Below are 25903 nucleotides of genomic sequence, written 5' to 3' on the forward strand. Positions count from 1 at the left end.
ATTCTCCCGATTCGAACAGGTGTCAAGTGCTTGTGCTCCGCACGCGTCGCCGTGCTCCGTGCTGTTGGTGATGTTATTCGGAACGCGCTCGTTCGTGCGATTGGCACTCCTGCTCCTCGTTCCGCGGGAATAATCGACGACGAGGCTCAATAATTTCGCAAGTGTGTCAAAAGTGTCGTGAATGAATGTGTCGCGCGAATCGCTCGCTCGAGGCGGAGACGTCGAGGCGAAGGTACGGCAATTGTGAGTGATTTGCAGTTTCGTCGTGATATTCGCGGACGATAATCACTCGTCCCGCCCCGCCATATGTCTGGACTCATGGACTCTCGAATGTGGCATTCATTTACGCGGCATATCTCGTGATTCTCGTGTCGTGTTTTGGACGCTGTGCCGGAATTGTCGTGCGACTGTCTCCGATTCTTTTCGAAGAGCGGGAGGAGGGCCGAGTGACAACGTGAAATCGTCGAAATGAGTCGCGACTCCTCGTTGTGCAAAGTATTAATAGTATCTACAGTTTTACATTCGCGAGATGTGCTCGATACCGTACTGTGCGTGCGATATTTAATTTTAATTGTGTTTTTGTTTGATCAACTGCGTGTCTTTACTAATCGTCCACTTGATTCGCGTAGTATCTCGCGTCAAGACTCAAGATCTTCGAACATTTCGTCGCCATTAACGCAAAACGCAACGCAGAGTGATGAACGCGGAACGAATCGAGGCAATCGGCGTTGCGACTCTTTCAAATTTGTACGAAACATCGATAACTTGATTTCATATTACCAGCTTTTATATTTCACAGTAAAGTACTTACTTCCTTCCCCTGGGGTACGACCTTGGCGAGGTAGTCCGCGCGCGATTGTAGTTCATTATCCGCGAGTGTTTTTCGCGAGTGTCCTGTGCGGTGGGAGGAAAAGGATCGAGGAGAAGAAGGAGGAGGCCTGACGTCCTGAGAGGAGGAGGAGGTCTGGGAGAGACATCGGGCCCCGGCGGAGCAACCTTGGGGTAAGTATCATTTCTTAGCTACATAAAATTAATAATCTGTTTCTATTTATTCGAATTGTTTAATTTTAATTTCGATAAGTTAAAAGTAATTAAAAGAAAGAGAAGTTATATCTAAAATTTTATTCTTGTAAAGATTTTTTCCGATAAAACAGATAATTGTATTGTTAAATATTTTATTGAAAGACGAATTAGAGACGCGCGTAAGAATTAACTTTTTAAATGTTAATAATTTTGAGCGCTTTTTTAATTTAAATCTTATGTTTGTATGTTACAGTATCGTCGTAGTTACGTGGCTGCATAACTCCGCCCGTTGCGCATCGAATCGGTGAGTCAATGAGAAATTTTTTTACCGGTAAATTAGACCCCTTATAAATCGTGTCGCGGTCTTAATTAAAAAACTTTGTATAATAGATAATAACACGGGTATTATAGGTAGGAAAATGGATAGGTAGGACTATAGATAGGAATACGGGTATAGTTATATAGGTATACGGGTAGGTAGGTAGGGATTCGGGTAGGCAGGGACAAGGGGATATAAGTCGGTAGAAAAATTGAAGATAAAATAAAAGTATTATACTTAATATAATAATAATAATAATAATAATAAATATAATTAATTATTATTATATATATTATATTTTTAATAATGACAACTTAAATGTATAACAACTTAAGTAATATCTACTAAAATAATTTTTATGTTAAAAATTATTTAATATAAAAATTAGTAAATATTATATATATATATATATATATATATATATATATATATATATATATATAATATACTTTTAATATATTTAATATATTTAATATATTTTACATTAAGACGTGTATCTGCATCATACGTGACTCAAGAATGAAATCAGCTGATTCTCCAAGCTTCTCTGACTGCTTAAAACGCGTCATATGCTCCATGCGAGCGTTCGTTTAAATTTAAAATGTTTGAAAATTACTCCGCCATGTTGTATACGACTAGCATAAACAGAGAGAAGCCTGAGAAAGGCCATCCCGGCCAGAGAGAAGCCTTCTCTAGGATCTCTGACGTGCGTTTCAAACCGCCATTACGAGGAGCTTATAACGATTTAATGCCACCACTTGCCGCAAGTGGCGTCATCGTCACCATCTCGAAATGGCCTTGAAAACGTCCTTGAGTGTAGTACTACTCCAAACTACAAGCTCCATTCATAAATTCCATAACCTATACGCTTTTGTTTTGACAGCTCGCAAATGACACTCCCGCGTTACGAGCGAGCTTGTACGATCGCGATCGAATTATGAGTGAGATTGCCCTCCCCGGAAGGCGCGTAACGCACAGTAAAGTAAATGTTTATTTGTTGCACATTGTAATATAACTTGTAAAGAATGTCCGCGATTATCGATGACAAGGTTGTCGCGGGTGCGAAGAGTTCAAATACTGTCAAGGAAGACCCGATTGTGGCGTTAACGGTATGTAAAATAGATGAGATTTTTTTCCTATGCCCTATATTTTTTGTTTTTATTTCATTTCCGTTTAATTCTGATTGATATATGTATTGTCGTTCTCACTTACTGATTAGCAATCAATTTTAGGAAAGAGTGAAAGCTCTGTATCTCTTCCGAGATCGCTATTTTGAGACGCATTCTATTGACGAAGCGATAAAAAAAAGCACCGACGTGGAGAAGGAGATGAAAGACACGCTGAGCAAGTTCGACGAGTGTAAAGGTTACGAGATTGATGGCTCACGTGCCAAGTATTACTATTTAAAGGGAAAGGCTCTGAACGTGGTGGGCCACGTCATTCCGCAGGCGGAAGAACTTTTGAGTAAAGCAGTGAAATTGGAACCTAAATTTATAGAAGCTTGGAACGAGCTGGGAGAATATTATTGGAAGAATGACGACATAAAACAAGCCAAAAATTGTTTCGTTGGCGCTCTGCAACATGTACGTTTCTTTCCTGTCTCACTCAATGCAGCTTTCATTAGGATTTATGGATCAGCTGTGATTAAACAATGAATTATTATATTGTATTATGTATACATATTTATCTTTTTTTTTTTTATAGGATAGGAATAAAGCATCTTTGCGAAATTTGTCGATGGTATTTAGACAGGAGCCAACTTCATCCGACGAAGAGCGGATAAAAAATATTCAGCAAGGTGTGGAATATGCTAAGGAGGCCGTAAGCCTTGACACAACTGACGGATACTCCTGGGCCGTATTAGGGACTGCTTACCTGTCTTCCTTCTTCACAGTGGCGCAAAGTCCGAGTATGTTACGTTTATGCATGTCGGCATACATGCAAGCGGTAAGATGATGGATGAAAAATATTTGTTCACTATGTGTACATGATACTTACGCATGTATTACATAGATTTATAGTAGATTTTATATAAATGAACCATATTTTTTTTTTTTTAGGAAAAAGATATCATCGCAAGAAGTAATCCTGATTTATTTTATAATAAAGCAATAGTAAGTATGAATAGATATCTTGTCATCTTTATTTTGATATTTCTACTTCTGCTTGAAATTCCTTTTAACCTGAAAATTTATAGGCTTTGAAATATCAAGAAGAATATAACTTGGCGTTACAATCGTTCGAAAGTGCAATGGCGCTTGATCCATTATGGGAAACGCCACGCAGCAAACGAGATGAATTACTAAAATATCTTAAAGATATACAAAATTCAATTAATAATAATGGATATGTGAAACCAAAACGACTATATCAATTGATACGGGTATTTATATTATAGAAATTAATAATAATAAATAGTTAACAGCTAGATACATTGATACATGTTATTAATGTATGTGATAATATAACATGTGATTTTGGCACAATATACATACTTATAGGTTTATGATTAAATGTAGGGATTGGATGTTAAACACTTAGGACCATACAAAGATGGAGCATACACATATGGAGGAAAGTCTGTAAAGTTAGATTTAATTCCGTTACGGGAATTAGCTATTGGATTGAATACAGAAAAAGTTGTATTTGGAAAAGTAGTTTGTTGGATTCAAGATTCAGATTGCGTTCCATTGTAAGTATTTACTTTTTATATTGCACAAATTATTTTTTTGCGTCATTTATCTATTTAAAGCCGTATAATTACTCGTTTTTTTTCTTATTCAGTGCTTTTTGTCTCGTGGACGAACAGAAGACATGTATTGTTGTCACTGTATATAATCTAGCTAAAGGCCGAGGAGTTACGGTCGGGGATTCTGTTGGTATACCAGAACCTTTTGTTACACATCAGAAATTCTCTTATATGAATAACGTTAGTGTTGTGTGCACGTTACAATATAAATTATAAATCAAATTTTATCGAACATATGATAATACGTTTCTCTTTCGTTCTTTTTTAGGATTTTGATTACAAATCTATTCGGGTTGAAACCCCAATTGTACTTGTGGTCAATGGAAGAAAGTTAGGTCGAGAACAACAAGCCAGCGCAAATTTGCATACTTTTAAGAAGACAGATTAAATCTGATGAGGAATACGTTGATCAATTATTGGATCACGTCCTCGGTTATCCTCAGTTGCAAATAATTTTCAATCTTACCCTTATATTTTAATAACAGTATGTATTATTTTTATAATATAATACTCATCAGTATATTGAAGGCTTTGTGCGATTCACGCCTTTTTAAAACAAATAATTGTTTTTTTAAAACAAATAAATTTTGTTATATGCGCCAATACATATTGGCAATAATCAAAAAAATAAGCTAAAATATACACTACGTTACGTCAATTTCGTATTTTATAATAATGTATGAGAAAATATTAACGTGCACATCTAAGCTGCCGCATTTTATAAAATTTGTAAAAGAAAAGATGTTAATATATATTTTTCTTCAATTGTGCGATAGTAATTACGCGCATGGTTCGCAAAAGCGGCAAATATATCTACCATTTTATAAAATCACAAGACTTTGATTGTATCTTTCATTGAAATTTATGACTAAAGTAGAAATGCCTATAGTATTTTATTTATGTTTTAAATTGTAAAAACATATTTTAATTTTAATTCTTTATTATCAGATATTAAAACATTCTGCAATGTTCTTATTGGTCTTGAGCATTTCTGCGAGTTTTGATGCAAACAAGAAGCTTCAAAATAAAAGGCAAAAAAATTAGAAGCTACCAAAAAAGGTATGATTCGTTACTAATTGTAAGAGACAAACAAAGGAACCGCGATTTGCGATTTGCGATTTGCAGATCAACGAGTCCTGTGGACTCTTGTTTTATTATCGTGAAAATAATCTATTATGATGAGCTTTGGTCATTGAGGCCTCTGATTTCGCCTAGAATAGCTAAATAAAGTATATACACGAAAGACTTTGCTGGCAAAAACAGCCGATACTCAGAAAATATAGAGAACGCGATATATGTATTTACCTTACAAAACCATATTATTTTTAAAAGAATAGTAAAGTATAGGATGCAAAAATAATTTTGTTACTTTATAGTTGCGTATAATTTTCATCAATATTAATTAATATGTTGGAAAATCCAGTTTGCATATGATGTTATATATTTGTCGGTATCTTCTATTATGTATTATATCACGATGTTATACTGTTTATTCCAAACACCTGCAAATTAAAATATTAAAACAGGGCAAGGATTGTCGCGGACGCTATCATAATCATTTTACAAGAAGGAGGCAAAGGAGAGAAAGAGAGAAAAAGTTGTTTGTACCCAGTCAAACTGTTTTGCAATACCAAAATCGATTTGTTGAGTACTTAATATAAAATTTCTTATAATATTGATTCATAGTTCCAATATAAATTCATCTATGAATACATCATCTTTTAACAATTTGTATGAAGAAATATATAAGAGAAAACATTCTCTGGTTATACAAAAAACAACAGGACTTATTATAGTTACATTACCTACATATAAATTCGCATTTGAAGCGAAATAATGATCCATTGACCCGATCTGCATGTACAATGCATATCGGGTTAAATAAACAAAACGCACAAATCTTTTTCCATATATAAAATATATATGTCGCTATCTCTTTTGTACGTCAATGGATCGATTTCGAGTAAAGAACTTACGGTACTGCGATACCACGTTCTTCAGTCAGATCATACGAATAATGCTTGTGATATATTAAAAATATTTTGTATAAAGAAGTTCTCTAATGATTACAATAATAAATACTTATTTATAACAATAACAGCATTTGTGCATTATTGTATATATGTGGCAGAAGGATATATCCGTCCGAGGAACCTTTATAGTCAGGCGTCGATGAGTCACGACAGGCGCTGGATCGTCGCGATCATTCCCAGGGACATTCCCGTGGATCTCCACACCACGCCGAAAATTATCAGTGTCACTTATACATTCTCACACTGATATACGTACTTGTCGTTCGACGTCAAGCGCGCGAGCGACGATATTCTTAAATGCTTTCAGTCCGTCTGCAACCAACGCGCGTTACGCCATCACATGTTTACCTCCCAGAGCTTGAAATAGTTGTCGATCACTTCCAGAAACCACTGACGTCTTTTCGGATCCTTGAAAGCAGGCGCCAATGTTCGTAATTGTAATTGCAGTAACGCTTCATCGCCCAACAGGCTGTCCAGTTGCTTGAGCAACGCCGTGTCGCCGTGCAACTTTAGCAAACTGGCGTAAGTGAAGATGTAGTATTGCACCCGAAGACGTTGCACGGCCCATGCCTCCACGCTACGATTGCCGCTCGCCGATTGTATGGAACCCATATGCTCCGCGTACCACGGCGAAAAGTAATTGCTCAGCTCGACGGCCGACAGCTCCGAGACTCCTTGTGTCTTCAACCGTTCCTTTATTCGCGAGTATACCTGAGGAGAGTACACGAATACCTGGAAAGAAAAAAAAACATTCCGAATATTTCGTCACGCGTTTATCAAACGACATCCGATCTGTGTGTTTGGGATGACTAGACGCTCGCTGAGATGACCATGCCCAATTAACGAAGAGCAGAGATTGAGACCTCTAGATTGCGGCATCGTGTATTTCAAGCAGACAGTTACGCGATTTCACTTTTACTGACATTGGCGCGATGATGTAAACTATTACCGAGAACTAGATTCGGTATAATAAGGAGTTTCTGTGCAGTTTATAAACGAAGCTAAAGACGCCACGCATCCGTTAAGCGAGGGAGTGTATGATAAATTAGCTCTGTTTCACTTTTATCTAGCCGAGAGACTACATTGAAACTGTATTCTTTTCACGGCGAGCCGATCGCGATAACGATCAACAAATCGCGTAATTAAGGAGGATGCGCCGATGCAAAGAAATGAATTTCATGCCTATTTTTATCATCGTTACGGCATTGAACTGGTTGATCGCAATATTATGTAAGTGCGCGTGCATAACATACAGTGCAATCTTTTTCTATCAGAAGAAACAATCTTCTAACCATGAAAATATTAACCCATTTTCTCTTTTTGTTAGAATAAATCCCATTAATTAATGAATTATTGCAATATCGCATTCCCTTACAGAAATTTAATACTGTAAGTGATTATCTGGCTATAGTGAATAATTACATATTTTGAGTATTAAAAGCATTAAAAACAGTGCTTTTAATACTTAAAGTAAGTAATTAATCACTAGCCAAATAATCACTTACGGCATTAAATTTCTGTAAGGGTTCTATATCTCGAATTGACGATTATTATTTTTAGAATTATTCTAGTTTTTATCATTAGCAATATATCGATCCCTTGCTTTCACAATCTGACTGTTATCTTAAAATTAAATACTTCGATCGCTTACTTGATAGAGCGAATTTCCCGTGACATAGGAAGCGATGTAGTGCGAACCGAAGTTCCTAATGAATCGCACCACGCTCGCGGTATCGTTGACCGAGACGTTCTCGGTTTGCCGCAACACGGAATCGTCGAGGACGAGAGTCTCGGCGGTGCCGGCGAGTCGTTGATTATCGCGGAATCTAGCGACGCGCACTAGGACGTAACAGTGGTCGCCCGTGATGAAGGACGAGTTTATGCCGAGGTGCCTGGCTATGGCCGTCTTCGACCAACTGCCAGTGAAGGCACGCCATGGCCTTTCGAGCTTCTCGAAAGTGAAGTCACGGAAATAGGCCTGTAGCAGCTGTCTGTAAATATAAATTGTGCGAATATAGAGAAATCACGTCATGATTTATCATCGCTGAATATACCGTCTTCTCTCAAGCTTCTACTCACAATTAACAGATAATAAACTGAATGATTTTTCTACATCAAACTCGCATTTAGATTGCGACAATAGATGGCATGAAAAATTTAAAATCAGTTTGGGCCATATAGAATCTATTGAATTTGTTTGCTTTTTTTACATCGACATCGCGTACGTATATAGTCACATGCCTGATATTGTCGCAAAATTCCATGTGGAAGTCGCCGTCGAAGACGGCGATGCCGCTTTTGCTCGATTGGCGTAACTTGGGCGGTAACGGCGTGGAATTCTTGAAGACGTCGAGGGTGGGCTCGCGGAATATCCAGGTCTCCGTATCGTTGCGCGGCACCACTCGCATGCTGATGCTCAGGTAACCGTAACGGCTGAAGACGTTCACGGCGCCGCCGAGTCGCGGACGCTGCGACCTGGTAACGTGAGTGCCGATCAGCAACGCGAGCATCGATGCCAGGAGGAAGAGCCGCGTGCGTGACCACATCTCTGGGCGGCTACCTGGATCAGTGATGTCTGAAACACAAATCGCGAATCAAAACGCGAAAATCAAATATAAACAAAAATAAGCAAACGATGAATGAACTATGAAGCTCATTTATCTCCTAAAGTATTTAAGATAGTCTGACAGTCTTGACGCAATGTTCCAGATCGAAAGACTGAATTAATCCTGCTTAGGCTCACCCTGTGCAAGCGTATCTCGGGTATCTCCATAAATTAAAATGCTTTCTTGCGATAATATCCACTGTTATTTCACCGCGCCGTAGATGCGAGAGAGATATTTCTTTTGTCCCATTCAATTTCGCACCGTGAAACAACATTCGCATCTTGCGAACGTTGGGATACTGAGGAGCCTATCTCGATTTGCGCGAGGAAGCTCGTCGTCGTCGTCGTCGCAACTACCGGTCTCCGACCGCACGTGCACATCTCCGTGCACGAAGTCGTCGTTACCGCGTTGTAACGTATCTCGTTATGTGGGTCTAGGTGTGCGGCCGTCGAGGTGTTTGCACGAGCGAAGCCAGCGGCCTTCATCCCCACCTGATTTGCACCAGACGAGCACCTTGATCTACCGGTGTTCTGAACCTTCTCTCCCTCTCTACGTGCATCTTGATTCGATAATTCACTCCTTCTCGCCGATCAGGAAGGACGGCGGGCGCACGTCTTCCTCCAGACAGCGAGTGGGCGACCGACCAGCCTCGGCCGTCCCGCATACGTTTCGCTTCGTCGCGTCTCGATACGGAGGCGGACACCTTGCACGGACATCATAATAACGCAGACGATTGTCATATCCAAGCTGCTTTGACGATTAACTCGAATTATGCTTTTGGAATGAGCAGTGAAACAGGAGGGTCAAAAGAACAACTGTATGACAGCGTGCACATTTTGTGGATACCAGATGATGTTTATCATAACTGATGACACATTGACGTGGTTCATTTGGCACGATTGAAATTTGGGTGAGGAGTTACTGCTTACTCTACAATTTGAATTTGAACAGAGAGCGCAGTTATAAGTGGTTTATTAATGTACATAATTTTTCCTAGACTACTCCTCGAGGAATGTAAAAACAAGCTGACGGTAATAATTAGCAACTCGGCATTGCGAAGCACTTTGAATTTTGCAAGATCGCACTTTTACCCACTGGTGAATCTCAGCCAGTTTGAATGCAATTTGGCGAAACTTCGGGTCTGCGTGAAACAGAGCAGAGAAAGTTACATTTTCAGGCAATAATTTTTATAAAAAATTGCACGAGCTATCCCTCCCAGTCGTTATATAAACAAAGACATAATGGGGTTTTAGAAAATATCAGAAATTATATCACTTTTCTTTTTTCTTTCACTTTTTCACGCTGTTCAAAAAAGAGTCACGAGCCACGTGCATAATTCATAAAGTATCAACGCTTCGAAGTACAGCGATTCCGCAACTATAATGCCTTTTTCGAGAAGACAGGGCAATATATTACAATTATAAGAGGAGCTGGATTACACCAGATAAAAGGGTAAGAGGCCGTTAGAACGGCGAAACGGTTTTCTCCTGTGCGCCTCTCACGAGAGATGATTAATCCACGTCTCTTAATGTTTTCACTCAATTAAGCACATCCGCCCGTATGTAATAAAACGTATCAGAGACATCGATGCGTACCCGCACTCTGCACTCTCTGTCACCAGAATCGCCAAAGGTCCGAAGTGCAAGTCCGAAGTGAGTGAAAGTGAAATTAAACTGCCACTTCCCCCTCGTGTGTGTGTGTGTACAGCCGCGAAAAAGAGACTTATAAAATTATGACAGACGCATGATGCTTGCAGAGGTCATTAAGACGACGTTAAAAGCGGAGTACACGAGGAAATACGTGCACGTTGCGTGAGGCAGCATCGATGTTCAACGAAATGGAAGAAGAGAATGATGCGGTTCGATAAGAGCGTAACCCGCTTTGGAAATTTCATCAAGAATGGCCATCAGCTTATTTTCGAAACAAAACTCTTGCTTTGCCCGCAGAGGTACGCCGACGAGCGAGGTAGTAATTAAGTTTTCTGTCGTCCAATCGAAAAGATGAAATTACTCGGTCTCGCAAAGGGGGAACAGATTCGATGAATTAAGTTTGGCGAGAACAACGAAATCAGCCCGACCATTCTTTCTATCTATCAAACAATCGTTTAAAGTATCATTTGAGTATTTTTCTTTTCAGACGACAAAGGGTAAACACGCGATATTTTTATTTTTTCTTTACAAATAACATATTTATAAATAATTTACTCGCGATGAGAATTATTCAACCTTTCTGACAACGAGTTTCATTTATTATAGATACGTATCTGTGAATAATGCATTCGTAACGGACCGTGAAACGCAGTACAGTAGATATAATAGATGATCGTGATAGAAATTAATTTAACGTTTAATGAAGCTTCGTGGGAGCGGATAATAATTAAATCGGCCATCGGTAATAATTAACGGAGAGACCGGAAAGTTAAATGACGTTTATCGTGCGTTACACGAGAGCACGTGCAATTGAACGCGCATTGCATCGACGTTTAACTGACATAACGAGTGCGCGATAGCCCGATTGAACCGCGGGCCGCGATTTTTATCTCTCGAACGACGCGTACACGCCCCAATTCGTCTTCCTCGTTGTTACCAGAGAATAGAACTGGCTTGCATCGTTTCGCCGTTCTCTCGGCGAATCGATTTAAATTAATATCCCCAACGGCCAAACGGATCGCATTTTCGTCGCGCGTTCGCTTTACAGTTTGCCGGACTGCTCAATCGCGGATACTCCGGGGTAAACTTTGACATTCCTGTACGCTCCTGTCTTCTTTGCCCCAGTGGCCTTTGCAGCCTATGAGAATACCACGAAGCGATTAGCGCCAAGTTATAATTATGTAACACGGCTCGGTCGATTTTTATTTTTGCCCATAGAAGAATAGCTCCGCGGATATGGTGAGATTAATTGCTTCGTTAATTTTATAAGACACTCGGCGAATATCCTTTTTTTTTATTTAAAATATTTCTTGATTTTGATGTATTAGCACCGTACGCGTTAATAAATTGTTTCGTTGAATGTCGATAGGTAGAAGTTTAAATACGTTACGTTCTCACTCAAAATAACAGAGAGTAAGTCTCGGTTTATGTGCGAGATCTAACAGCGCTCGATATATCAGCCGTCAGCTTAAGCCGCACCATTTTTTCATAACTGCATACTATATGACTAAACCTCACCACTGGGTCAACGCAGTGAAGGTGAGTCACACGAGTTATTTAGCGCATATGTTTTGTGTTCCATTATTGGCGCGACGCGATACCCAATGTGGTGAATGTGAAATTTATTATCGCTGTGTCTGTGCGCTGTTTCCGCAACGATAGACGAAGTTTCGCCTTCGGCTGCTTTAAACGACATCGCGCCGTCGTCGTTTTGGCCCGGCGACACGTACGAATCTCCGGTAATTCATCAGAGTAATAGGAAGTCGTTTATCGATTTATCTCAAAAGAAAGATCGCTCCATATACCCAGATTCGGCGTTACCAGCCACGAAGGAAAGTATCTATGCATATTCATGAGATTACGACAAGAGCGTCGAGACGGAGAACGTCTCGATTGTTTCGCTTACTATCGCTTCGCCCGTCGATCATTGCGTAAAAAACGCTGGTTTTTCAAGACTGATCTATCTCAACAACAGCGACTATTCGCGTTTGCCGCCTATGTAACAAAATATTTTACAAAAGCGTTTATTTAAATGTAATCTACTTGTGATTAGTTATTTTAATGCAACATATGTACAACGCAAAATGCAATTTTTATTCTATCAACTTATTAATTCCGTAATACTCCTTTTTGATAAGTATTCTCAGCATGTTTTATTAAAATCACTTGCAGTACTACTATGTTTAGAATTCGTATTTGGACTTTATACTATGCATTTGTATTGTATACTAATATAGTATTTTAAACCTTCAACTAGTGCACTTGAAAAAGGCGGTAATAGCGAGACATTGAGAAAAGCTAAGTCACCAAATTAGTAAAACGGAAGGAACGAGTTCCGCTTTCGCCGTTGCTTTCGAGCATGCGAGAGTGGTTTTCCAACTTGCGTGATTAGGATTTTACGAACATTCCTGTCGTCGACGTGACGTTGACATTGCGCGTTCTTACTTTCAGTTCCAAATCATTTTATCTAATAAATTAATCTGTAAATTTCAAACGGTAGTCTTGAAAGTATAAGTAGTTGACGACGTAACTTTTTTTTTACGACATGATAATTGTTTATTCAATGCTTATGCACAAGATTTTTTAAATGACAGACACTTTCGCAGTGACCAACACTTACCGAGTGTAAAGTAGAAAGTTACGTGAAATTTAACGTTGGTTCACGAGCGTAAACCGGCACGTTCCTGTACGCCTGATTGCTGGTGCATCGAACGATAAATAAAATTGTGTAATATGTACGCATGAGCATCTGCAAGATACCAAATGAATAATATCCCATACATGTCTCTTAAAAAAACTGTACAAATCTCAAGCGATTTCTTAAAAGATTTGATTTATTTGAAATAAAATTTATTTGAAATAAAATAAATAAAAAATCGCAAGACGTGAAATAATTAGTATAAATAAAGTTGGTAATCGCAATACGAAAATATCATTATAAAGTAATTTGAAGAGCTTAGCAACACGTTATAAGATCCATAATAAGATATAAAAAAAATTGCAAATTTTGCATTTTTCTTATTTGCATCAATGAACAACAAGTTAAACTGATATTATCAGCGAATTCTGTTGAATAATTTCCTAACTGTCAAGAAAAATCTACGCAGCAGAGAGTATTTTTTAATGTTAAATATCCATGTCTATTTGCGTCCGTACATGTACGTCTAATTGTGCGTTTAGCAGTGTACCTATCAACATTACTAACGATCGAGAGAATAACAAAATATACGTCGCATTTACATTGCAAACAGGGAAAGATAAATTCAGCTGTAATATAACGAGGAGGTTATATAAACCTTGCAAAGAATAAAAGCTATTGTAAAAGATTTCTGCTGCGGTACCTTTTTGAGAAATCGATAGAACGTAAGATTCAAGCTGAAGGATACGATAAGTCGATAGGGAACTGGAAGGTTCACTTGCCTCAACTTCCTATTAGCGTTATTTCTACCATTACGATCGTAGTGAATTGCCGTGACGTAAAAGAAAAAAAAATCTCGGTCGAAGGATAATAATTGAGCGTATGGCCGGTTGCGATTCGCTTGTTGCGGTGATATACAGCGGCGCAGAAGCCAATGGAGAAGAATTATTTAAGTAGCCTCGCGGTTGTAACTATTGAAAGGGGCACATACTGCGTTGTCCCATTAGACGCAGGAAACGCGATCACGCAGCGTCGAATGATCCAAACAACCGCTTTAGATCTAATTGAGGTAGGTCCAACTAAGCAGGACTAACCAGCCCCGCGGTTAACGCGGCGAAAATTTCGAAGCGATCGAACGTAACCATCATCGAACAAAATTGATTGTAAAACTCGACAGTTGAATTTAATTTTGTGCCGCTGTCATGGAAAAAATATGGGCACTGGTTACGGAAAAACTACAGGTGCACCGAGGTAGGTGTATGTACGTTTCGCTCGTTAGCAAAACCAGTTCTATGCTGTTTTGAGGTAGAAACAATATTTTCAAATAAAATACTAACGAGATCGAGATACGCGGTTGCGAAGTGTGGTATAAGCGGACAGAAGCGGACTCTTTCTCTCTTTCTCCCTCTTTCTTTGCTAAATAAATCAAGAAAGTTCTCATTTTATTTACAGTTTCAATTTGTGATCTTGCAGAAATTTCATGCTACTCGTAAAATGATTGACATAAAATATTAAATGACGCATAGAATATTTTATTCTGATTGTGAGCAAGATAACAATTTTGAAAAATGTTTAAAAAATCTTTTCCTCTTTTGTTCTACATATTCTTAGATATCTTTTTTTGTAGATATTCTTAAATTTCTTTATTGTAGATATTTTTATATGTCCTTGTATATTTCTATAAGAATATGGACATTGGACATTTATTTGTGCAAAATCTGGTCGATTAAACAATGGAATGTTTAAAATACATTGAGCAGAATCAACGCCTGTAACTAATTGCTTATTACAAACAACACGCGCATAATTTTTAATGCGGAAACTAAACTAGGCCGTTAATTCTATTTAAGATAAAATTTATGTCCAATGTGCAGAACATGTGCGTGGAAAGTGAAAGACTGCGATGCCTCATCAGCCGCATCAGCGTCTTGATTTACTGCACGTGTACTCGGATATTTTTGAGTAATTTAGCTGCAGTTTCATATATACATTCCGTATCATATTTCGAATGCCAAGCCGTTGTCGTCAAGTCTGTTAAGCGCTATCATTTGCATATAGGAACGTGACATGAAAACATCGTGATCAATAATCCGCATGAAGATTATCGGAATAATTTTAAATCACAATATGCAAGACGTTCACATTTCTCATTAATTGCTTGTTAACGTAAATAATTCGAATTTATTCTCAGAATTTGTACTACATTCAAGAATTAATTTAGGTTGCAATTTGGTGTATTTTCTACACTCAATGATATATACTATAGAAATCAAGCGTAAAAAATTTATCAAAATATGTCCAGAGATCATATTAAAATATATAAATGTGTAAAGATTAAAAGAGCAGAAGAATGAGCTCTTAAAAGTTCTTATTCTGGGAAAATAAAAAAAATATACGAACGGCTTACCCTACCGGATCACACAAGTTTACTCCATTTCCGTTGATTGGCTTTCCCCTTCGTACAGCAATGCCTCCCTCCCCGTGATGCTAATTGTTATGGGTCACTGACTGTACGCTTGTTACAAGACACTAAAAGATAACTCGACTTTCCAACGTTACCGTTCTAATCAACTGTGCACTTGTTGCACTACATTTTTCCGTTTCAATTAATTCCAATTTCTCGCGTAATCACGTCTTCTCTTCACTCGTGAATTGTGTCGTGTGTTATAAATTAAAACTGAGCTCAAAATTTTTTTACGATTTTCGGATTACCTTCGTGTGAAAACTTCCAAAAACGGATGCAGAATTTAATACAACGTGTATTTGCGTATGATAATACGCGAATACATATAGTCCGCAACTTGTCGATAACATATTCCGTTATCGAGCAAAATACAACATTTCTCCGAATCTAAAATTTTGCCATGTTTACAATGTAAATTTAATTTGATGTACGATTTCTCGCCGCTGCGTGATATCGATAAGTATTTTTTCGTAAGCGGCTATATATCGCAAAAAACAATTTAGCTGTCGTAGCTGATTTCGTAATCTGCAGCTCATTTGAATGTGGATATTCACACATTTCTGGGAACGCGCGGAGGAAGATTAAATTAAATTGCGTTTCTGATTATTGGTATTTCTAGAAAAAATATACAGGTAAATTGTCGTAAATGTTTATCGACGTTGTTCTACTAGTATGATCATGTTAATTTGCATTAATATATGTTATCTTGTGTAACACCGCCGGACGTAGTAATAAAAACAATAACCGCACGTGTCATGGTTAATTACACTGGATAATACCCCAATATAAAAATCACAAATCACAAATCTAGAGAGATGGCTATTTTGGATATTACGTGATAGTGTGTGAATGTGTAAACTGGTTTAACTCGTATCTTGCTAACGTTTAAAACATGATGTCACGAGAACAACGATATTTTAATTTCAATCAAAAGTAATCAGTAATAATCACTGACTAACACGCTTTTTTACGATTAAGAAACAGTAAAATTTCCGGGGAGGCATCGGAAATTGCCTCGCTGTAGTAACAAGTAACATCAGCGATATCGTGTTGCTGTATCATCGATGCGTATTGCGTAATGTAATCATTGAATCGCGGATGCAGTCGATTACAATCTGACGGACGACAATCTGCGACTTTTGAGCGAGTTAGACTTCTGACAAGCGCTTAGCCTTCTTTTTCGCGTAAAACCAATTCCGTATGCGTCGCGATCGAGGTCATTCACTCGACTGACGCACGAATGTAAATTAATCTCGTTGTCGCGTACGGTCCTGCAAAGCAAGAGTTTATTTTTAAAAGTGCATTAAGAAATACAATACGAAGTGATCTCACCAATCTGCCTCGGGAAAGAGATATTAGCAGACTCGGTTTAAACAACATGATTTAATAAAGACGTACTCTTAAAAAAATGTGAGCACATTTGTTGGTGATTTCTGATATCTTGGAATTTATTGAGAACAGCAATATAGAGAATATGAGAATAGCCAAAAAAGAGCAGTACCTACGTTAAAGTACTTGAAATTTTATGAACGTCTCATCAAAAAAAAAGAATTGTATGGCATCGAAATTATTCATGAGAAGCCAGAGCTGAACAGATTTTTTAATCCTAAATAAATTCCTACGTACGAAACGTATGTCGTTACAGGATTCAGCCAAGGTTCTTCTCCCCATTCAACCTGCATTCCCTTTGTCTCGCCAAACGAGTAAAACCAGATTTTTGCGAAATTGCGCGATCGAGGGTTGTTATTTCTCGTCGCTAAAGTGTTATTATCCTATCGGATGCGCGAAAAAGCCTTTCTTTTATGTCCGCGAGGTTCCTGCTGACATTTGCATAAGTATGTTAAATGGAATGCCCGTTTGCACTTAAAATGTTATATATACATATATGTATAAAGAGCATTATATTCCCGCAGATGCATATGCGACAACTATATATATATATATATATGTAGCTGTGCAGGATGTGCAAAGCATGAACTAAAATTCTATTTAATATACACTTATTGTTAATCGCATAAAACTGCATCGCTCTTTGAATGCAAAACTTGAGTATTAAACAATAAGTGCAAGTAACAAACTGAATTTGCTAGCTCCGATAAAAACGCATCAATTTTTGACACGTATCGAGAATATGCAGATTAAACTTTATAAATAGGTTCGAAACACGCGACATTCCAGTTATTACGTAAAAGTGATTGATATGTATATTTGGATCATATTTCTTACATAAGTCTGCTCCCTTAGTCGCATTATTATTATCCTTCTGTTCTGTTGTCATTGCATGTTACAGAGCAATTGGTATCACCTAATTTTCCACCAAATTAAAGTAACACTTTTGACATTTCTTTACACCTGCATGCATTTCTACGAATCAATTTATATCCCTTTTCTTTAATTAAATATTTTTTATCTTCTTTTATTCTACCAAGAAAATAAGTATTTCGAAATTTAGGTTTAAATTAATTTAAGCCTAAAATTGATCAAACATTACAAATAAATGTAGGATATTTTTCATTTTTATCCAAGTGTCCAATTTTTATGTCTTTCTGTTTCTTATTTTTCTTAGCCGTACTGCATTTTACGTGTTCATTTACATTGTCTATTAGGTAATATAACGTCCGCGACATTATGGCTGATTACAAATGTTTCTCTAAGGATCCTCTCCGTCTATTATTAACTCAAAAGGAGAATATCACGATTTTATGGCGTGCCAATATACCTTACATAGAATTCCCCGTGACATTTACGCCAGAAGCGGCGACCGTATCTTCGCGAAGCAATGCTCTACCAGTCGGTGGAATGCATCTTCTCGACTTGGTCGTTCTGGTTGCGACACGAAGAAACCCTGTGCAACATAGGGGGCCTATATATTCGCGAAGATCTTGTCGATAGTCACGTTTTTGTTAAGAATGTGTAAGATAATTTCGTAAATAGTATTTATCCTCGAAAGGGGATCGATTCATATAAATAAGAGTATTATTTATTGCACTAATTATGCGCAAATAGATAAAAATGGTTGACAAGTTGATAATTTACTAAAAGAAAAATATTTTTGCATGCAATCTCGTCACGCCCGTAGACTTATTAAACTGTCAGTGTTAGTAGGGAATAAATTCCTTCTTTAATATGAAACTCGAGAACAAAAATATCTTTGAGGCGTTAACTCTAAGTCACGAGGCACAATTCTTCGACTCGGTCATGATTCCCCCAGCCGTGATCGCTGACGATGCAAAATGCGAAGCGTTCGGGCATGAACCGACAAGTACTCTCGATGAGGCAAGTCTCAGAATTTCGCTTAGATAGATCGAAATTCTGCTTGCGCAAGAAACGCCGCGGTTTGACGTTCCGATACGATATACGATATATTGACAGAAAATCGAGTAGTTTTGACGAAAAGTAACGACTCGTGTTTCACGGGAAATGCTCGATTTCACGTGTCCTCACGTATCGATCTAATTCTTATCAAAATTGTAAATCGTTCCAATCCGTCGCATCATGTTAAAGTTCACTATAATACAAGTTGTTGATGGCATATAATTAATATGATCAATATAAATCACGTATCACAAGCAACATGTCAAAGTCAATATCTCTATTTATGCTTGAGTTTTGTCCCGACACGATTCTTAGAGACTCTGCAGCCGCACGATAAGAAAACATGATAACATAATTGTTTGTAGAACAGATCTTAATGCTAAAAACTCTTTTTCAAGATATTTTTAGATATGTCATTTCCGTCTTCTTCGTGGCATTAGTTTCCACCTTGAGTAACTCGCAAATAGAAACGTCATAAATATGATTACCACGTTCATTAATATTTCGTTATCTCGGTCAACCAGTGTCAAAAATGTAATGCACACGTAGCGTGGGGCTTTAACTTTAGCATCGCGACAATTCTCGCGTTATCCCCCGCTGCGTTCGTGATTAATGAATAAGATATACAGCCTGCAACCTGATTTGTGATTTCCTGGTGGACAGTATAGGTAGCGTGTTTGCCACGATAGGCGCTATTTTGCGTTTCCCATGCAACGGCACATTACCGTCGCGTTAACATTTACATAATAGCGGAGTAACGTGTGACCATCGACGCCATACAAATGCGATAATACTTATGTCTCAGCGGTTCTTAAAACGAATCACTTTTTTATCCTTCTCAGGCTGCTTGATATAATCTGAAAGCTTAATCATAATTTCCATGCAGATTTGCCTTTGATGCCACATTGCGTAAAAACAAACGTATTTATTTCCTTGACGGGGCTTTTTAATATTTTTTAATGTAATCAACGACTCGTACGCCTTGACAGCCCATAACCGTTATCAATGCGGAGGAATCGCGTGCCCACGTACGTACGGAGTAATTAAAATAATGATAACGTGGGGACAGACGAAGTAAGGTCAGCGAAGTAAGCGTAATCTACGAATGATCTGCTTCAATAACTCGAAAGTGCACACGCGGCCAGGTATCCTGGTCGCGAAGCCGCGTAAACGCGTATAGTACTACTGTGTTACAAGCCTTGTTCCTGGTTGAAAATGTAGGTAACTGGCATAAGGACGGTCACAGCAGCGCGTTCGCGCGCACGTGTGTTATGATATACGCGAACGGACCTATACCGAGTCCGCGAGTCTCTCGCCATTTATTCCGGGTGCTGGCTGGCGTGAGATATCCACGGCGCGGTATGGTATCGCGTGCGCGGCACGGTATCGCACGGTAGAGTGTGAAAGTGCGTGCATGATGCGGGTGATAGATGTGGTGAAAACCGACGGGTAAACTCTTAAATGGCGATAGTCGGGGCGCTTTGTGCCCGTGCGCGGAATACCATTCCCCGCACCTGCGAGACAATCGATTAGATCTATGAGTAATAAGCTGCTCGTAATGAACTCGCGAATAGCAAAAGCTGAGTCAGTCTCGTCACCCGACACTTTGTTGCAGCCGAAGATTAGATCCGTACGGGCAATATAGGGGTTTCGAAAGCTAGATCTCTTACTACAATACTTAGAAGACTGACTAATTTTAACTGATGACCTTTGAAGCTAAGCATAGAGATAATCATTTTTCTTTAACATCCTAATTTGCATCGATTATAAATTTGTCAAATATGCTTGTAGCTCTGTTAATATTGAAAAGAGTTTATTATTAACGATGATCACAGCATGTACGGCAGCGCGATTGTACACGCGGATAGAAGTTATCGACGAAATCCTCGGGCAAATAATAAAATACATCCTGGTTCTAACAAGTGAACGCAAGTATACATGATTTCAATAATGACGTGCAATCGTAGTTCGCAACAGGAATAAAAAAAACAGGATAAAGAGACAGCCAATGGGAAATAAAAGAGTACGAATGTACACATCCTATCGTTAACTATCTCACTATTAATCTGATATAGATCTATAGTTTTCACATTATATTCAGCGGACTATGACGGCGAGAGATTGCAAGTAAAATGCAATGCACATATAATTGCAAACGTCGGAACATAAAACTTACAATATATCGCGGTGTTAATTTAATTAATAAAATTTAATTTTTATTTTGATAAAAAATATATATTTTGAGAGAAATATTAAGAAATATAAGTTTCAACATATTTTTAGTTACATCAGTAAATTTATTAAATCTACATTGCAATATTTATTACTCATATAGTTCTGCAATATCCTTTTACTATACTTAAAAGTAGAAGAAAACATATAAAGAGATACTTGTGTTAAACAATGATCAAAGTAAGTCTAGCGTCTCTATAATTTAGTAATAATTCATGTGCTTTTTGTGAACAACATATATCCTTATGTCTGAAGGTTTTCATCAAGGACGTGGCGGGCCGTCGTTAATTAACTGTAATCAGGTGAGCAGCATCAATACCATGACCTAAATATTTCTTTAACACTTATATAATATAAAAACGATTGTCCTACTATGTGTCACAAACTATTAAGAAGATATTTAAGCAATTAATATTTGTCAAATCTCCTGAAAAATATTACACAAAACATTTCAATGAATATTTCTACGAATTTAATCAAATTCAGTGAAACTAAATAGAAGAATAATAACGTAAAAATAACTCGAGGATTACATATTTAAAAGTATTCACATTTTGTACAACGATGATAGAATATTAATATTATTCAAGTATATAATATTAATACTGATTATATTATCACAAATTTAACGTGTACGAGCAACATCTGCATTTATTACCTCGATCGCGATGAAACAGAATTGCTTACGCGATGGTGAAACATCGATCCGATTGCCACAGAGTGTAAACTATCGCATTGAACTTGCGGTCCAGCGACATCAACGATGCTCGTTTATTATTCAAGGAGAATCGCTCGAATAAAGTAGACACTCCTATCGAATTTACATAATAATGTAACGTAGAAAACCACGTGGCAAATCAGCTGTTAATACGCAATTCACTCGCCGACGTTCACTGTGCCGCGGGTAAACGAACCACTTGCTTCGGCGTCGTCGAAAGTAGTTCAGCAATTTCTGGAGCAAATCAGGTGCAACAAATGCATCTTTTTCACACAGTTCTTTCGTATCGTTACGTAGACGCGCGGTTGAGACGACCGTCAAGAATATAGACATAACGTTGAAAGTGATTGTTTGAATGTCACGTAATACTGATAGATACACAGTTCGCGTATATCGAACTGTAATAATATGAAACTAATTCAATTTACCTATCACGTACGTAATTCACGTTAACTGCGTTTAGCGTTAACGTTTAAACGTGGTAAGAGTATGAGCCAAAATGCCACGGCTTTCTTACGTAACGAAATATTAAGTACTCTTTCAGAAGAAGCAGCTATTAAATCATACGCGGTTAATTATACGCACTGATGCGCAAGCGAGAAACGAATCCACGTACGAGTGAACGCGCTCGCATATGCGCCGCGCCAGAAATCAGAATCCGAGCATTCACGTGTTCGGCATGTGCAATCGCCGGGCGATGAAGGGGATATCCCTTCGGTAGCAATTGATCGTAATAAAAATCTGTGGCGCGTAGCTTTTTGCGCGAGTTTATAAATAAATCGCTCTCGGTGATCCTGTCTGGACCGTTTTATTAGTCTGACGCATAAATGCGTGCGAGCCTTGGTGCGAGCACGTTGTAGACGAACGGCCGGCATGCTGCTTTCACCCGTCGAAGGTTGCATTCGTAATTAGATGGAGACGCGCGCGTATTCACAACATTTCTATTCGCTCCTTAATTTCTACGTCTGATCCTTCGGCTCTCTATAAGCTTTTCCAGAACGAGTCTGACAAGGCTACCACATAACGATACCAGTACAATACGTATCTCTGTTATTTCAGATTATTCGGCAAAAATAAGCGACTCGACGATAGCGACCGAAGGTTAATGTTTTCACGGCGCGGATATCGTGCATTAAAATTCTTTTGAGATCGCGGCAAGTCATTGCGGATGACTAGGACAAACTTCTTCGGCTCCCTAAGTACAATGAGTCCAAGGCTGATATGCCGCAATCTAACTTTCTGTTGAAGCTGCCTGCTCTCTTCGGCCTACCACTGATTGCTAAATATTTTGTGCTTTATTTCTCCTCCTACGTACCATATCTCGCGATAAAATAGGTGCAATATCTTATGCACTCTTGTCACCATTAAATGATATTATTTATGAAGATATCCATAAAAGTGTATCAGTAGATATTTCATCTGAACGTCATACATTCAAAATACAAATAAATAAAGTACGTTACATAATTCGGTAATTATCATTAAGATTCTTACTGTCAATAATTTGCGTGTTACGTGTCCCGATGAGATATATTTAATAAGACTAACGCGAGGTAAGCATACTTTTCGTTTTGTCGACCTAAATCTATATGACACTTACTACACGATAGTGCAAACATATATGGACGATCATCATCATTTTAAATTGTAATTTACTGCATCGTGAAGTCCCTCAAACATTGCAACGCACTCAATTTATCTTTATTAAATCCTCATTAACGGAAAACCATAATATATAGCAAAGTAGAATCTTTCAAGTACGATTGCATTGTCATTATCTTATACCTCTTTTCTATAACTATGCAAGTGATATATACCTCTGCATTTTCATTTTTTAATATATTACCTCAATTTCTAGATTTTACATTACAAATAAATTTCAGGTAGAGAGGTCATCCGTTGTGATTTTCATTAGATTTAGGTGATTTGCGATTGCATAATTACAAATATATCCTATATTCGTCGAACGGTAAAATAAACGAAGCACACTGAATCGCGATTAGCGCAACTAATCCGGATAGAATTTCGATCGATTCCGTGCAATGGAACGCGACGCCAGCGTTCGGGGAACGATGTTAAATAACGGCGTTGGGTAATATGCAATATTGGAAGCAGCGCGAGTTCGCACATGCACACGTATTTATTTTCGACGCGATAAGTTTTCTTCCTGAAAGGAGGCCTAGTTTGTCATACCAGTTCGCGACAGCGACAGATCAGGCCTGTCTCTCAATCGCCGGCTACACAAAAATAAAACGTAATTTTAACATTTTTTGCATGTCCTAGAAAGTCCACTCTAAATTTTAAGTTAAAATTACTCATTTATCGTGTATGACTTGTTGACAAATTAGAAATGTTAATTAATTGACACTATACTTTACATTTATATTTGTTCTTTTGACTTTATTTTTCAAGTTATATTAACATATAATATTAATTATTTTACTTGAATTATGTGTAATAGAAACATTTAATATTAGTAAATTTAATTATTTTGTATGTCAAAGTTTACGATTATTTAAAAATTTACTTTATATGCCAAATTAGAAACATTTCGCAATGTTGAAACGTCGTAAAGACCGTTTGTCCTAATTACTATGCCTTTCGTGGGTGCTTAACCAATGTCATAAAATCCGGTCGGCTTTTACCAATACGTTTCAGTTACACAATGGTTCAGTTAACAAATACATATTTAAAAAAAACCGAAAAAGTTCCTTGCTTTTTCGCATAAAAAAAATTTGGAAGCAATTAAAATGAAGAAATTGTTCTGATATGCTTTTAACTTTGATCTGTTGCAGATATTTGTTTCGATTAGAAACCTGAAATTTCGCATAAGAAACAATCGGGCCGGAAATACCAGACATAAATTGATCAGATACGGTCTTGAGATTCGGCATTATCGAGAGAAAAATGTGAGAGGAAAATGAAAGCCGATTTTTACACAGGATAAAGAATATTCTTACGTATGTAAGGAAAGTCTTTCGACTATCTTTACATGATAGATGTATCACGTTGGCATTGTTGATGATTATGTCAGGATCAATGTCTCATAAAAAAAAAACATCTGTAACTGCATATTTTTAATCAATTATCTCATTCCTTAATTCTTATTAGATTCGAGGTTTTAGATATAATCGTTATCGTAATTAAATTTATTATCAATATTAACGATAAAACCGAATAAATGTGCTCTGCAAATTAAAAGTGCAATTGCGATTTTACAAGGGAGCATTTTCCATTTAATCTTAATAATTATTCAAATCATGAGATAAAATCTTACCTAAATACTTTAAGGTTTCCCCATCTTCGTTACTTTATCCTTTGCAGCAGTCAAACGTCATACGATATAATTTGGAGCATTAATGATCATCGCTACTGGCTCTTCAAGTACCCTCAAGTCAATTGGCTTCTTCTTACGATCTTTGTCACGATTTGGCACTTACAAACATCTAACGAAAGGGTCACCGAACTCCGAAATCGGCCAAACCTCGTAACGCAACCTCGATCGTTCTGTATGATGAATTCTGGATCATCCGGCTACCATGTTGCAGTGCTCACACACAGCCGATCGTCGCGTACGATCGTACACCGATCGATCTATGCCGGAACGAAATCTCGTCGGCGATCTTTTGCGGCTGCATCCATCTCCCGAGAACCTGTCGGCTCTCTCGGACGATCGATAATAAACCGGGCACCGTGTTTCCGTCCACGTCCTCGTCTCCGTCACCCGTCTCGATGTCCGATACTTGTTCTCCCCTTCTCGCGGGGGATGCTGTGGGGGTTTGATCGCGGCGACGCGCTGGATCGCGATTCGATCGATCGATCGATCGGCGGATAACGAAACCGTGTCTCCGTCCACGGGTTTGTGCGGGCACGTGTGCGCGCACCTCGTCGAAGGGGGTTTTCCCGATCCAACCGAGGTGGGGGACACTTCGGTGATTCCGCCGATGCTGGGCGATCGATCGATCTCGAGCGCGATCTTGACGCGGGCTCTCTCTCGCGCGCCGGGCCCCCGATCTAACCGTGGGCACCGAACGTCTACGACTGAAATCTCGAATCCACTCGCGGCGAGCGAACGAGCGAGCGAGCGAACAAGCTGGCGAACGAGCGACCGCGAGAGAGCGCACAGCCCGTCCGTGTAAGCAGGGCTTATTGCACTG

General features: G+C 38.3%; 2 protein-coding genes across 4 annotated transcripts; one reads left to right on the forward strand and one right to left on the reverse strand.

Annotated features, from left to right (window-relative positions):
- The first annotated feature begins 2169 nt into the window (after positions 1 to 2169).
- LOC139814765 (tetratricopeptide repeat protein 5) lies at positions 2170 to 6189 on the forward strand. 2 transcript variants are annotated; one of them, XR_011732581.1, is made up of 9 exons: positions 2170 to 2451; positions 2575 to 2925; positions 3047 to 3289; positions 3403 to 3456; positions 3540 to 3725; positions 3862 to 4034; positions 4127 to 4271; positions 4360 to 4575; positions 5040 to 6189. XR_011732581.1 is itself a non-coding variant. In XM_071781249.1 (8 exons), the coding sequence occupies exons 1-8, from the start codon at positions 2368 to 2370 to the stop codon at positions 4477 to 4479; spliced, it is 1356 nt and encodes a 451-aa protein (XP_071637350.1). In that variant the 5' UTR covers positions 2170 to 2367; the 3' UTR covers positions 4480 to 6189. The 2 variants fall into 2 exon arrangements, 1 of the variants encoding a protein (XP_071637350.1); XM_071781249.1 differs by having other exon boundaries at positions 4360 to 6189.
- Tsl (membrane-attack complex domain containing protein torso-like) lies at positions 3713 to 25784 on the reverse strand. 2 transcript variants are annotated; one of them, XM_071781250.1, is made up of 4 exons: positions 25024 to 25784; positions 8366 to 8699; positions 7776 to 8115; positions 3713 to 6856 (listed from the first exon to the last, which is right to left on the reverse strand). In XM_071781250.1, the coding sequence occupies exons 2-4, from the start codon at positions 8668 to 8670 to the stop codon at positions 6461 to 6463; spliced, it is 1041 nt and encodes a 346-aa protein (XP_071637351.1). In that variant the 5' UTR covers positions 8671 to 8699; positions 25024 to 25784; the 3' UTR covers positions 3713 to 6460. The 2 variants fall into 2 exon arrangements, with proteins under 2 accessions (XP_071637351.1, XP_071637352.1); XM_071781251.1 differs by lacking the exon at positions 25024 to 25784 and adding an exon at positions 8868 to 9074.
- Between the last annotated feature and the right edge of the window lie 119 nt (positions 25785 to 25903).

Source organism: Temnothorax longispinosus, chromosome 6 (genome assembly GCF_030848805.1).
Source record: "Temnothorax longispinosus isolate EJ_2023e chromosome 6, Tlon_JGU_v1, whole genome shotgun sequence".
Taxonomy (NCBI): Eukaryota; Metazoa; Arthropoda; class Insecta; order Hymenoptera; family Formicidae; genus Temnothorax; species Temnothorax longispinosus.

Excerpts from the sequence above, each read along its gene's own strand:
- LOC139814765 (XM_071781249.1), top strand. The coding sequence starts at position 2,368 with ATGTCCGCGATTATCGATGACAAGGTTGTCGCGGGTGCGAAGAGTTCA. Across the intron at positions 2,926-3,046 it reads TCGTTGGCGCTCTGCAACAT|GATAGGAATAAAGCATCTTT; the intron begins GTACGTTTCTTT and ends TTTTTTTTATAG. Across the intron at positions 4,035-4,126 it reads GATTCAGATTGCGTTCCATT|TGCTTTTTGTCTCGTGGACG; the intron begins GTAAGTATTTAC and ends TTTCTTATTCAG.
- Tsl (XM_071781250.1), bottom strand. The coding sequence starts at position 8,670 with ATGTGGTCACGCACGCGGCTCTTCCTCCTGGCATCGATGCTCGCGTTG. Across the intron at positions 8,116-8,365 it reads GAATTTTGCGACAATATCAG|ACAGCTGCTACAGGCCTATT; the intron begins GCATGTGACTAT and ends TTATATTTACAG. Across the intron at positions 6,857-7,775 it reads CGGGAAATTCGCTCTATCAA|GTATTCGTGTACTCTCCTCA; the intron begins GTAAGCGATCGA and ends TTTTCTTTCCAG.